Source organism: Crinia signifera, chromosome 2 (assembly GCF_055691185.1).
Source record: "Crinia signifera chromosome 2, ASM5569118v1, whole genome shotgun sequence".
NCBI lineage: Eukaryota > Metazoa > Chordata > Amphibia > Anura > Myobatrachidae > Crinia > Crinia signifera.
In genome coordinates, this window is record NC_139218.1 from 105,920,348 (window position 1) to 105,935,241 (window position 14,894).

At 44.6% G+C, this 14,894-nt stretch overlaps 1 protein-coding gene across 1 annotated transcript in view; it reads left to right on the plus strand.

Annotated features, from left to right (window-relative positions):
* The first annotated feature begins 3,773 nt into the window (after positions 1–3,773).
* Positions 3,774–14,894, plus strand: part of DPT (dermatopontin) — a 54,839-nt gene continuing 43,718 nt past the window's right edge. Inside the window, exon 1 of the mRNA XM_083172690.1 lies at positions 3,774–4,112. Within this exon, the coding sequence (XP_083028816.1) occupies positions 3,802–4,112 (311 nt within the window). The 5' untranslated portion in view covers positions 3,774–3,801. The remainder of the gene's footprint in view (positions 4,113–14,894) is intronic.

A 14,894-nucleotide genomic window follows, 5' to 3' on the forward strand; every position in this document is an offset into this window, starting at 1 on the left:
TCCAGGTGAAAGCATTCATCCCCTTAGCTGGTCAGCCTGGGCAGGGACCCTGGAGAAGTGGGGACCCCCCCAATAAATGGGTCCCACCCTCCAGAGTTTCCCCTGCCCAGGCGAAGCCCGGGGCTGTCTCTGTGCCCCTGGGCTTTGGGCACCGGGCTGATGTTAGTGTAAATTAAAGATAAACCTATTGGGTTCTGCTGTGGAACTATGAGTCCCAGCAAGCACGGGCCGCATACTGGGACTTGGAGAACCACCAGGGGAGTCTCAGTAGTAGGTGCATGTGCAGGCCAGGAGCCCCAAAATTAGGATTACATACCCTACAATTGTACCTTTTTGCAAGAACAGGACTGTTGTTTATGGCCTGCGCTGGGCAAAACAGGGTTTGTACTGTTTTATGGGTCTCCAACTGCCCATTTTAAGTATAGGAAAGGGGGTATAGTCATGCCGCCTTCTCCAAATTTGTACCGGTTTCTGCCCTTGTAATGTTGGTGGGTATGGGATTACAGCCCGCAAAAGCCTTAAAAACAGCTGGAGAGCCAAATAGGAAATTTGGAGATATCTTCAAATTAAACATTTCCTTATGAGTTTATACTCTTCTCTGGGTAATAGACAGGCGATTTACTTTTTTGAAAAACTGTGCCTTTCTCAAACTTACCTGTGCCACACACTATCCACACTCTATAAACTGATAGTACATAGAACAGAGATTCTCATCTCAACCTAAATTTGTGGTTGATTGGGATTGGGAATCAGAGCTTAAAAGCTTAATTGGGGAGGAAGACTAAGAAGAGATTTTTAGAAACACTTTGTCATCCTTTGTCAATGTTTTAGGGGGATATTCAATCTCCTGAAGCCATTCCCGACGGGGGAGACGGCTGCGGGCCCTGTTCAATGCTGTCTTCTTTGTCAGCATTGAACTGGGGATCTTCAAAAGCAGTCGGGCTCGTTCTGCAGAGAATAGCTGGGAATTGAAGAGCACCCGACCGCAGCACGCTGATTCCCAGCCGCTTCTCGCGGCCATGCCCCCTTCACGACCTACGGCAGGCGGGACATTTAATAGATAAAAGCTTACATAGATTGTAAGCTCCTCAGAGCAGGGCTCTCTTCCCTCCTGTTGTCTAAGCCCTCTTCAGTTCAAATTTCACCCACAGCTCTCCCATACTCAAACACTCAGTAACCATCTTTGTCTGCATACTCATCTCCATCACTGGCCACAAGCCTCTAGTAGTACATTGATCAAGTCCACACTACTTATATTTAAGCTGTAATGTGTATTAAACTGTGGCGCTCTTTACCTGTACTCTATCTTTGTTATTTATTCAATGTAATTCTAAGTTTTGTCTCCCTGTACTGTTGCATTGTACGGCACTGAAAAACACTTGTGGCGCCTTATAAATAAAATTATAATAATGATAATAATCCCGCCTGCAAAATCTCGGTCGCGCAGACTGAGAACGGGACAGGGCCAACATTGAAAAACCCCTTCTCTTTCCTTTCTTTTTCTAATATTCCCCTATCTTTCTCCTTTATAACCCTTTCATTTTGTGCTCTTTTGTTTCTAGTCACCTATCCTTAGATTTTTGCTTATCTAAATAGATTTTTAATTATTACTTATTTTCTATATTTGACAATTCGGATTTATATCTAGAGAAACCGTATCTGTATGTATCACAAGTATTACAACAGTACAATTTTTGTAGTTGAAAAACCTTCAATAAAAACCAAATTACAAAAAAAGAAATTGCCGGGTCCCAGACACACAGGGTGACAGGGAAGATGGGAACAGGGACTATATGTTTGCACAGGAAGACAGGAAAAAGGGCGGTGCAGAGGGTGACAGGACGGAGGAGTCAGGTGGACAATATGTCCACAATATGTCAGAGAGAGGCATTACAAGGGGTGTATCTCCCCCCCCCCCAGATTCTGATTGTTTGCCCATAGCAATATTCCACCATTAATAGAACTCTAATCTCAGTAAATAAATCCCTATGCAACCAAGCATCAGACTTGCCTTCGTTATTGCTTTGTTGCATTGCTTCACCGCATTTAAATCCCCTGAAATATTGTCTCCTAAATCCCTTTCCTCCTCAATAGTTTCCAGTAGAGACACTTGTTACTACATTTATTTTGGGTTCTTGAGACCCAAATGCATGATTCTGCAGTTTTAAACATTAAATGTTCTTGACTGTTCCTCAAGTTTGAACATGGTCCCTGGTTCTTCATCGTCTATTTCGGACCTAGCTTAGCAATTACAATTGTACGTTCCACAGGATACATCCAGCTCTCCCCAGTATACCAGAACCGTTACAAGAAGCAGAGACATAGAGGGTGCAAACTACAGTACGTGTCATATGCAGCTACGTCCAAACCTCCTTGCAGGGGTCCCCGGAGAACACCACTGACCCGCTGGACTCCATGCCTCTGCTCTTGGTTTTGGCAAACATCATCACTATCCACCTGTGACAGTCATGCTCTGATGGTGTTCCCAGAAAAGGCCATTGCTCCGATATACCATGGTGTATGTGGGATAGGATGCTGGGGCTGTGGGAGAGGTACACAGGGGTAACATATGCAAACTGCTGGAGTCATTAACTGTTAGGAATTTCTTCTTCTTATGGTCAATCTTATTGGTGTTTGGCAGCACCCGTGCTTTCTTCAGCAACATCACAGCGGGTATAGCTCAGGCCGCAGAAGTGGTTCCATAGGCCACACCTACTCTGTAGTGTCAGTCTACAGCAGAGACGGCATCCCTCTAAGCTGTTCTTGCTTCGTCTGGACACTGTGGCTCCCACTGAGGGAGGAAGGCACAGGTCCAGCCTGGGAGATCCAGATACTGCTCTCTGAGGTGGCATCTTCCTCTTCTGTCTGCCCTCAACAATTTTACTGCTGCCATGCTAAGTGCTAAGGGTCAGGGATGGCATGTTCCTGCAGCAAGCCCTTTGTCAGGCCCCCTCTCTGTCGGGCCCAGGTCTCGAGTCCCGACTGTACCCCCTGACCCCTGATGGCAGTCCTCTGCCTAGTTTCTCTTATTGGCTTTCCTTCTGCAGTTAATTGTAGTTGTCTCTTCTTTCACCTTCAGGCCTCCATGAGAAAGGAATATTTGTTAAAAAGGGATCAGGGAGAGAAGAAAAAATAGGATTGGTAAAAACTACAGAGAAATAATAATAGTTATCATGTTATTTTTATAACACCTTAATGGAGAAATTCTATACCTGGCGCATGAAAAGAAACTAATAATGTGAAATGTGAGGAAAAGAAACAATAGAACATAATAGAAAAGGAAACAGCTGAGAGACATTTGTACTCTATCCTACAATGGCTGAATTCTGCGTGAACCATTTATAACACCCTACCTAGTTTCTGCTGCCAGGAACTGTCCCTCAGGGACAGTAGTGTGGATGTTCCCCAGAGCTTGCAAATTCTAACCCAACACATACTGTACCGCAGCCTGCGTCCTTGTAACCGGACTGAGGTGAAAAGTGTGACAGTCGATTTCTTGGCAAGACTGAGACTCACAGCAGTGAGTGAAAAGTTCATTTTTCAGTATTAAATATACAGTTTGTGCATATAATATATTAATCATTTTTTATCAACATTTTTTAAAATATATTATTATTAGTGCATTTAAATAAATATGTCCACCTTAAAATTCTATCTTATAATAATATTTAAAGTCCTTTTTTTTTCCTTTGCTAAACTATGACACATTGCACTTGGCTCGAGATGCTGAACATCTGGAAACCAAATGTTCCATTGGATAAAAAAGAGCGAGATCAGACACCAGGTCCCAGAGTCTGCACCATGAGCAGAGACAGCATGATGCTGCTAGTGCTTGCTGTATTGATGCAGTTGGTGGCTGCAACATGGGCACAACATGATTACTACTACTCACAACATGACTACGGAAATGATGACCAATGGTCTAATCTGTTTCGGCAAGGATTCAATTTCCAATGCCCGCACGGACAGTTGATAGTCGCAATAAGAAGTACATTTAGCAAAAAAGAAGGCTCAGACAGACGGTGGAACTATGGATGTATGCAAGCACCTTATGAACTTGGAGAACCTACAGAATGTTGGTGGGAGGATATTAACAGAGCTGGAATGGAATGGTAAGAGGTGATCATGGAGCGGTTCTTCGTTGGTCTCTGCTTTCAAATGCTGAATACACTCAAAGATCTTGTTAGAGGTCATTTACTAACATTACATTTAGGTAAAGCGTGGAAACTAGCAACACATTTGTTTTTTTTTTTACCACTTCGCATTGGTTTGGCCGTGAAATTAAAAAGGGTAGTAATACTAAATTCAAAACCAGGGGTATTTTGCATTTAAAATGATTGCCCTTTTAAATTCTGTTGACAGAACCGCCAACAAGCAAAACTGTGGGTTAGTATATATACCGCTTGCTGTCATTGAATATTTGCTGAAAATCCTTTTCAGAAATTGCCACACTATGGCCCTTATTCTAGTTCACTCTTTCTGACAAAATCTTTCTTAGATGGACAAAACCATGTGCACTGCAGAGGGGGCAGATGTTATTTGTGCAGAGATAATTAGACTTGGGTGGGGTTTTACTTCAAAGTGAGATCTATATTGCTGTGTAAAAATAAAGCAGCCAGTATATACCCTGCACAGAAACAAAATAACTCACCCAAATCTAATTCTCTCTGCACAGTTTAAATCTGCCCCCCCCCCCCCTGCAGTGCACATGGTTTTGTCCATCTTATGCAGCCCACACACGCATCGATTTTAGAATGCGTTTTGTACTTTTAAAGTACAAAACGCATCGTGCGTACAATTATCATGGTGTATCCGTGCGGCGTGTGCGACGCGATGCTGTGCTATGCGCGTTCCCGGGGGCCGATTTTAGATGTCCAAAAAAGTATGTGCAGCAGGTACTTTTTTGGACATTATCGCATAGCATCGGGCTCAGCATTATACAGGCATACGAGCCGATGCTATACGATGGTTTTTTTTTGGGGGGGGGGGAAATAATTACATACAAATTGGTATCAACAACTTTATTGCAGGTTTAAAACATGTGAACTCGAACAAAATAAAGGTCAGAAAAAGCCAGTGAAAAAATGTGCTTAAATCGCACAGCATCGCATCGCAGACAGCAAAATAACCATCACATCGGCTCATGCTTAATTCTGGCAGAAAAATTGTAAAGAACCATTGTACAGCCAAAAACGCATAGCACTGAAATCGGTGCGTGTGTGGGCACCATAAGAAAGATTTTGTCAGAAAGAGTGAACTAGAATAAGGACCTATATAACTGTGCTGTGTTTGTCTTTTTTCTTCTAAATAATGATTATTTGGTAATGCAGAGGAGTTTCTAAGACACCAATCCCCTGATGATCCGTCATGCTAGCGCCAGGATTGGCAGTAGTTAATCTGCAGATGCTTTTAGCACATACTGTACTGTACAGGAAGGTTCTGGGATTATGGGTCAACAATGTATTGGTTGAGAGTCACTAGGTCAAATACTATTGGTCAACAGTGAGTAGGTCGACACCTAAGAATAGTTGACTTACCCTTGGTCGACACTGAAAGAAGGTTGGCACAAGCTTAATGTTGACATGTACATGGTCGACACTCAAAAGGTTGACACGTTTTTATGTTTGTTTTTTTGTCTATGTTGACATATCTCAACATGGACAACGTATAAGTGTACCACGTTGTATCGCATGGCTCGCTGCGTTTGCCATACTTTGGGCATGGTGTCTTGCTGCACTCGGCACACTATTATACTATTATATTATAATTATATTCTCCCTCTGTACCCACGTATCGAACATGTACATGTCGACCTTAAGCTTGTGCCGAACTTCTGTCATTACCGACCTAGGGTAGTGGTCGACCTAGACATTGCGGACCCAAGGACCGGATAACGTACAGGATATCAACTTGACTTCATAAACTACAGTGACAGTTCTAGGATCGGCAGCCCCTGCAGTCAGGACAAAGGGTCCGTTCAGATCCTGCACATTTTCGGCCCAGCCGATTATCAGAGGACAGTGCAGGCGCATGGTTCACAAGCCCCCCATGTGGACACAGCCAGTGATGCCTGTGAACCCAGGCCGTATGCTGGCTGATTGACAGCAAGCTAGCGTTTGTCGTAGCCCAGCTTTTTCTGGGAGTGCTGTGAAAAAATCGTTCCCCAGCTGTTCGGATGGAGGGCCATGGCCATCGCAGCGCCGCACACGACGGTGGGGGGAATTCCATTTGATGGTTAGTGATTGCGAATGGATTTCCTCCTCACTCTGGTGGGTATGGGGGCTAACTGATTGCAGGGCTGCAAAAATTGCAGCCCTGCGATCAGATCTGAATCGGCCCTAAAGTTTTAAAGGATAATTTGTACTAAATGAATCTAATGGAGTTCAAAACTGCTAATGACCTAATCATATGATTGTAATATATAGAATCCCAAAGTAAATAACCCTTTACAGGCAGAAAATGAGTCCAGTTGGGTCTGAGAGATGACAATCTATAACGTATGCTTTGCGTCCTGTAGATTAAACAATGGAGTTACTTTCACAATGGTAAACAATGTTCTTATAAAACAGACAATCCCGAGATATCAGACTAGCGATATGCTTTAAAGTTTGTTTTTTTCTTTTGTCTCTGAATATTTACATTAGGCAACATAGCATTTTACCTTCTTCATCCCCTTTTGTTATGGCAACAGTTTCTATTGCTCCAGCTCTAATAGTGTTTGCAGAAATAGCGGCCATGTTGTGACAAGTATTAATTACTCTATGAGCAAACACAGCTGAAAATAATTTATTTTAATATAGTGTTAATATAGAGGTTTTTTTTCCATCACTTCCATCATTGCACTTCAGTAATAAATGGGAAGTCCCTGCTGATTGTTTATAGAAAGACCATGATCTGTGTTTATGTCAGTTTATGCGCTGATGCTCTGTGTATTGTGTATAGTAGGCTTGCCAGGAGACGAGAAGCACTGCAGCAAGGACGGGATGAGACCTGCAGTGAGTCATAGGGAGATGTGCATTGTCAGGCATATAAAACACGCAGGAGTAAATGTAATATTTGGGAGCCTTCGGTGAGATAGATGCTGTATTTAAACCAACAATTTGAAAATAGCCTAAATCTTACGCCTGCCTGACATTTGCAAGCTATTACATTTACCCCACAATCTTTCTCTGCTACAATCAGCCTCTGAATAGACTTTCAGGGGGAAATTTAATAGATTTGGTAAGAAATCTCCAGGTTGTTTTTTTAAAGCGGCAATCATTTACACTTCAAAACCAGTTTGATTTTGCAGTGTAAATGATTGCCGCTTTAAAAAAACTGGAGATTTCTTAACAAAGCTCTCACTGTCTGAATCTCTCATCCTACTATATTTCACCCTCAGTGTCACCAGACTATCGCCAGACTAGAGTACATTAAAACTTTATTAGCCTACATATATTCATGGCTTCCATGGTGCTACGTCAGTGGTTCCCAAACTGGGGTGGGGTGCCTTGGAGCACTTGCAGGGGTGCCTCAGGTTGGTGGTCCTGAACCAATTAAAATTATTTATGGCCAATGAAATAGGCAAAATCATGGCTTCAAATTATAAAATATGTGGGTAAACAGAAGTGATTCATGTTCCTCACCATATAACTGGACCTAAGGATACAATGTAATCACAACTTATTTAATTGAATATTTTTTTGCTGAAACTGTCAGTAACAAACTTTTGGCCTAGGGGTGCCTTGAAAAAATATTATGATAAATTAGGGTGCCGTGATTCAAAAAGTTTGGGAACCACTGTGCTACGTATTAATGTCCATGTTGACACAGTCTGATTACTGAACGTCCTGCACATAAGATCTATTGATTAAAATCAAATCGATTCCATAGCTGTATGCCAGCGGTAAAACACAGCTGGCACACACCTATGTGCAGGTATGTCCGGCTGGGGTGACCATGGGGGGGGGGGAGTAGTGGCAGATGCTGGGCTGTGCTGAACACCTTGGGGTGAGCTTGCATCGGCGGGTCCTGGGCAGTGTCAATAAGCGATGAGCAGCAGGTGCTGGGCGGCCAGCCGCAGCAGAATTTAAAAGAAATTCATGACAGGCCGGCGGTTGATTGGCTGAGAGAGCACTCCCCGCACCTGCCGCTCAGTGCTTCCTGACTCTGCCCGTCCTGCTGCGGCCACCTCTGTAGGTCACCTCCACCCCCGCAGCCCAGCACCCGCTGTTGCTTAGGATCCGCCACTGCCACCCTGCCGCTCACGACTTTATTTTCAAAAATCTCCTGCCCCCGCATGCAATTTATTGCATGTAAAAATGGCACATCAAGTGCTAAATCGTATGTGACCCTCCCAGGAGCTGCCGTGGGGGCCCAGGGGAAACTGGTTCCGACTTGTCCCTAGGACTTGTCCCTAGGACAAGTTGGACTAGGGTATGGGGCCCTTTACCAAGGCTGATTGATTTTACACTAGCCTGCTCTGCTCATTTCCAGTGATTGCAGTGATCAATCTTATGAACCGAGCCCAAATTGCATGTGACTGACAGAAGGATGGATGCGATGTGTGGTTTCGTGCACATCAAAACGGAGCCTGCAAATTGCACTGGCTGTACAACCAATCTTTTGGATTGCTTGTGAGATGGGCAGGCTTGGCTGGGATTTCATGAGATATATCACATGCAAAAGGACCGCATGCAATATATTGCATGCGGTCCTGCCACCTGGAATCTTCCTCCATACCTCCCAACATGACCCTCTCCAGGAGGGACACATTGCTCTGCTCCTGCTCTTCCTTCTTAATTTGTAATTGCTATCCCATGTGTTGAACACCATTCTGAGCAATTTACCTGTTCAACACAGGTGCTGGTAATCATACATTAAGAGGGAAGTCCAGGAGCAGAGCATTGTGTCCCTCTTGGAGAGGGTCATGTTGGGAGGTATGTTCCTGGGTGGCTCATGGTGGGATTGCGGGCGAGGAGAGAAGTTTCTCTAATGTATGGGGGTCTATACTGAGCAATTAAAGGCAACTGTATGTACATTATATGGACAAAAGTATTCAGACGTCTGAAAATACACCAAGAGGAATTCTAATGTCATTTTATTAAAATGCATATACTTTAATATGGAGTTTTGCAGCTTCCACGGTTCTTGGAAGGCTTTCTGCAAAATTTTGGAGTGTTTATATGGGAATTTGTGCATTTATGATGTTGGACGAGAAGTCCTGTCTTGCAATCTCTATTCCAATTTAACTGAAAGGTGCTTGATGGGGTTGCGGTCAGTGCCAGTCAAGTTCTTCCACACCAAACTCATCAAACAATGTCTTTATAGTCCTTGCTTTGTGCAATGCTTTCCCCAAGCTGTTACCACAAAATTGGAAGAATAGCATTGTTCAAAATGTCTTGGAAGGATACAGCATTAAGATTGCTCTACACTGGAGAATTGGCTAGCCCCAACCCTGAAAACAGCCCCTTCACCAAACTGCACAGTTTCGGCACAATGCAGTCAGGCAGGTACCATTCCTCCAGCATATGCCATTAGTATTAATACGAATTGTGGAGGGATTTAGCACAAATGCTTGGTACATCCCAACCATTGTGTTTCACCTGCATCAGACCATGCCCCATTTTTGGACACACACATGTCTACAGCGCACGCAGAACTCCCAATTGCCTTTTGATAAAAATTAGGAGGTAATGGATAGTGATGAAAACTACTTTAATAATAAGGTAAAGAGGTGAAGCAGGAAAATATATATGTACTACCACATCTGCCAGTATAACACATCCACTCCATAGTTAGGTAATATAAGGATGATTTACAAAGATTGCTAACACTACCTATTTAACTGTTTTATCATATAACAATCCCAAGTGCTGGCCAAGTAGATCAGGCTCTCCAAACAGAAAAAAGTGCCAGCGTAGGCTGTTCCAATGATTTGGACAAGATGGTTCTCAATAAAAATAAATTATTTTATTAACTAAAAATGCATAAAATAAATAACACAAAATATCACAATTAAGGATCTATATCTAAAAAATGAACATTTCAAGTTCTGATGCCATATTGATCGCTGATTGCATGGTTTGTGGCAGGATGTATGTGGGGTTATATATGGCTGACGAGTGGTTTGTTATATTACCATCCAAGGATCCCGTTTGGTGATTGTTTGGTCCAGATGGGAGGTGACATGTATGTCCTGAATTGCCCTATGATTCCAAGGGCTCAAGGTTCCTGTTTGGACGTTTCCTCTTGTTGTGGCTGGAATAATTAGGAATGATGCAAATCCCATAAAGATGTAGTCCAGAAATTGCAGGCACACCAGTGGGAAGTCAGGTCACACAATTGGAGATGGGGTGTCAGCGAATCAGTTTGGTGGGCTCAACGCGTTTCCCCGGCACTTACACGTCCGGCTTCATCTCTTTGTTATGGACTCATAGGAGGACATTTACTAAGATGGGAGTTCTATTTCACATGGGAGATCTATATTGCAGTGTAAAAATAAAGCAGTCCGTATTTTCCCTGCACAGGAAACAAAATAACTCACCCAAATCTAATTCTCTCTGCACATTTTACATCTGCCCCCCTGCAGTGCACATGGTTTTGTCAGGAAGAGTGAACCAAAATAACCCCCTAAGCTTCTATAGTGATAAATTGGAGAGTGATAAACAGCCAGCCAATCAACTCCTACCTGCCATGTCACAGACTGTGGGGAGGATGCACTAACACAAAATGCGGTAAAAACCCCAATTATCGGGGTTTTACTGCATTTTGAGATGTACTAAAGCCCCACCGCCAGCAAAACCTGGCGATACCCCATAAAAGCCTATGGACTTTGCCGTTACCGTGACCCACACCCCACACTGACCAACGCCGCGCCACAACGATGCACGCGACAATGCTGTGCTGCCCAGACCAATGACCTCCTCCTCCCTAGCCCTTACATCCCCTTCCGGATGCAGGGAGGAGGAGGCAGAGCCGCTCTGCAGCAGCGGGCTGGCATAGGAAACAGGGGGAGCCACCGGGGACCCGCTACCATCGCCGGGCGCATGGCAAAGGACAGCTCTTAACGCAAGAGCTGTCCTTTGCGATAATTATTGCATATGTTAGTGCATATGCGATAATTATCTATGTGGTAGCCGGCGGACTGGGGCTGCAGATGTTGGTATATCCCCCCCTGTTTTTAAAAATGTCAGGCAGGAGCTGATTGGTTGGTTGGTTGTTTATCACTCTCCATCTTATCACTTTTGAAGCTTAGTGCATCGGACCCAAAATCTGATTGGTAGCCACGGGCAACATCCCATCTTCAATAGAATTCCCATTTAGTACATGTACGCCATAAGATGAAATCCAATTTATATAAATTGTGATTGGGTATTATTACATTTATTGAAATCCAAGTGATTTATCATTGACCTCATAAACCTACTGTGTACAGTATATGGCTTTGTGTGTACAATAGCAGTAAGATAAGATGGTGAGTTAGCATACACAATGACTCAGGAAATGCAGGGGTGTTTCTGCTTGTCACAGAACCAGTGATTATCGCAGCATTTTCAAGCTGAAACCTGTCACATCCTAAAGTCAAAATTGAAATGGATAAGATAGAACTTGTGTGTGAAAGGAGCAAAAGTCATCTTCAGTGCTAAGTATATAGACAGCTTATTTATGCAAAACAGTTGTTTATCAAATGGTAGTGATCTGCTGTAGAATACCCACATCTATGCTCCCTGTCAGTTATACTGTGGTTAATGTGAATAAATAATGTGTTCTGGTTAAAGGCTAATATCAGTGACCAACGAGCTCTGGGTTTCTAATTCAAAAGCCCCTGACAGACTTGCTGCTTGCAAATTTAATCCTTATATTATAGCAGTTTCCCAAACACTGTCATTACAGTCCAGATTTGAAAGTTATCTCTCCCTCCCTATCATTAACTCTCTCACTGCCTCTCACTCCACTCCTTCTCTCTTGCTCCTCCCTAACTCTCTCTCTCCCCTCTTATACCTTCCTCTTTATTAGTTAGAGGAAAATGTTTTTAATTCCGCACTGAGTATTCTCTTTTGTTCGTCCTCCTGTGGTTCATATTTCCATTTCCTTTCTTATTTTGGTATCATGATATTTTCATATATTCATGAGAATGCGGTGCTACCCCTCTCCTATGTAATGGTTCACAATAAAAGAAAAAAGAGAAATTGGAGAGTTTTGGGGTGCCCCTTCCTCTTTATCTCTGATATTTTATTTTTTTACATTTTCGCATATTTAATGAGGTCCGAAAATGTGAAAAAAATGCAATTTTTGCCAACAAGTTGGACACACTGGAAATGCGATGGCTGCTTTTCGCAGCACATCGCATCCAGATGTTTTCACATGGAAAAGTATACAAATCGCATATTTAATGGTATGCGATTTGTATAAAGTGTGTCTATAATTCGCCCAAAATTCAGACCAGGTTCTGATGGGCGAATTAGCCAGAACCTTGCACAGATCGCAATGTTCTGTGCAGGGTTCTGGTGTAAAAAAAAAAAATAAACAGTTAAAATAAAAAAAAACGAGCGCGGGGTCCCCCGCCAGAGCATAACCAGCCCCGGGCTCATTGAGCCGGTGCTGGTGACATAAAATCAGGGTCCCTGACAAATAGGGGTCCCCTTGATTTAATGAAACCAGCACCAGGCTCAAGGTCCGGCGCTGGTTCCCAAAATACGGGGGACAAAATGACTAGGGGTCCCCCGTATTTTAAGAACCAGCACCGGACCCAACCAGCCCGCAGGGTAATGCCACAGCCGGGGGACACTTATTATATAAGGTCCCGCGGCCAAAGCATTATCCCCGTGGCTGGTCAGCATGGTCAGGGGTCCTGGGGAAGTGGGGACCCCCCCAATGAAGGGGTCCCCCCCCTCCAGGACTTACCAGCCCATGCTGAAAGTCCGGGGCTGTCCCCGATGCCCCTGGGCGGTGGGCATCGGGCTGATGGATTGTGTAAAAAAAAGAAGATAAACTATTGTTTTCTACTGTCGAACTATGAGTCCCAGCAAGCCTACCCTGCATGCTGGGACTTGGAGAACCACAAGTCCCAGCATGCGGGGCATTAAAGGGCCCGCTGGCACTTGTAGTTCTACAGTACAAAAAATAGTTAAATAAAACACACTGACACCCTGAAAAATAAAAGTTTAATACACACATAACACACACACACTGATACTTACCTACCTTGAGCCCGTAGGTCGGTCTCTGGATCCTGGGTCCGGGCTCCGGGGCTCCAGGGCAGAAGAGTCCGGTTCCGGGGCCTTGGTTCTGGTTCCGGGGCTGGTCCTGGGGTTCCGGGGCTCCAGGGCTGAAGAGTCCGGTTCCGGGGCCTTGGTCCTGGTTCCGGGGCTGGTCCGGGGTCCAGGATCCGATGAAGTCCACAGGGGTACCTGAGGAAGGAAATCCTCGGATCCTGGACCCCGGACCAACCCCGGAACCAGGACCAAGGCCCCGGAACCGGACTGTTCTGCCCTGGAGCCCCGGAGTCCGGACCCAGGATCCAGGGACCGACCTACGGGCTCAAGGTAGGCAAGTATCAGTGTGTGTGTGTTATGTGTGTATTAAACTTTTATTTTTCAGGGTGTCAGTGTGTTTTATCTAACTATTTTTTGTACTGTAGAACTACAAGTGCCAGCGGGCCCTTTAATGCCCCGCATGCTGGGACTTGTGGTTCTCCAAGTCCCAGCATGCGGGGTAGGCTTGCTGGGACTCATAGTTCGCCAGTAGAAAACAATAGTTTATCTTCTTTTTTTTACACAATCCATCAGCCCGATGCCCACCGCCCAGGGGCATCGGGGACAGCCCCGGACTTTCAGCATGGGCTGGTAAGTCCTGGAGGGGGGGTCCCCACTTCCCCAGGACCCCTGCCCATGCTGACCAGCCACGGGGATAATGCTTTGGCCGCGGGACCTTATATAATAAGTGTCCCCCGGCTGTGGCATTACCCTGCGGGCTGGTTGGGTCCGGTGCTGGTTCTTAAAATACGGGGGACCCCTAGTCATTTTGTCCCCCGTATTTTGGGAACCAGCGCCGGACCTTGAGCCTGGTGCTGGTTTTATTAAATCAAGGGGACCCCTATTTGTCGGGGACCCTAAGTTTATGTCACCAGCACCGGCTCAATGAGCCTGGGGCTGGTTATGCTCTGGCGGGGGACCCCGCGCTCGTTTTTTTTTTTTTATTTGCGCTTTCCTGCAAACGTGCGATTTTCAGACATGAAAATCGCACATTTTCAGGACTAAAGACATCGCACCACCTCGCACCTATTCGGCCCGTTTTTCGCATCTCATTAAATATGCGAAAAACGGGCCAATCTTGCGATTTCATCACATAGAATGTCACCCATTGTCTCTTGTACAGCTCTCTCTCTTTCTCTCATTCCCTCTTTTTCATGAAACCCTTCCTCTCTCTTCTTGCTCCTCTCTCTCTTCCCTGACAGCTTTTTGTCTCTCTCCCCTCTCTCTCTCCTGCTTTCTTAAGAGACATTGTAGTGACAATGGTGTTGTGTGTGTGTGTGTGTGTGCGCGCGCGCGGGGGGGGCTTTTGTATTGTATTTGTATTGAAATGTAGCAATTGCATGAGATTATGATTTTACTGCATCCCAGAGCTTAAAAAAATATTACTACTTAGAATCCTGCCAAAAATACTACTAACTAGCAGAAGCTCCATTTCCCAACAGGTGCCCCTTTTCACTCCTTCCCCCTGGCATTCCACAGTGGTCAGAGGAACTTGGACATGGCATTTGCCTATTTAGTGTTGCATCTTGGAGCACAACACAAGCCGAAGTAGCAACATGTGAGAATTCTGCAATTCTGTCACTGTTGTCACATTCCTCTCTAGTGACTACATCAAAACATTACCTTCATAGCAGGGACTGTCCCTTCCTAGGCCAGAAC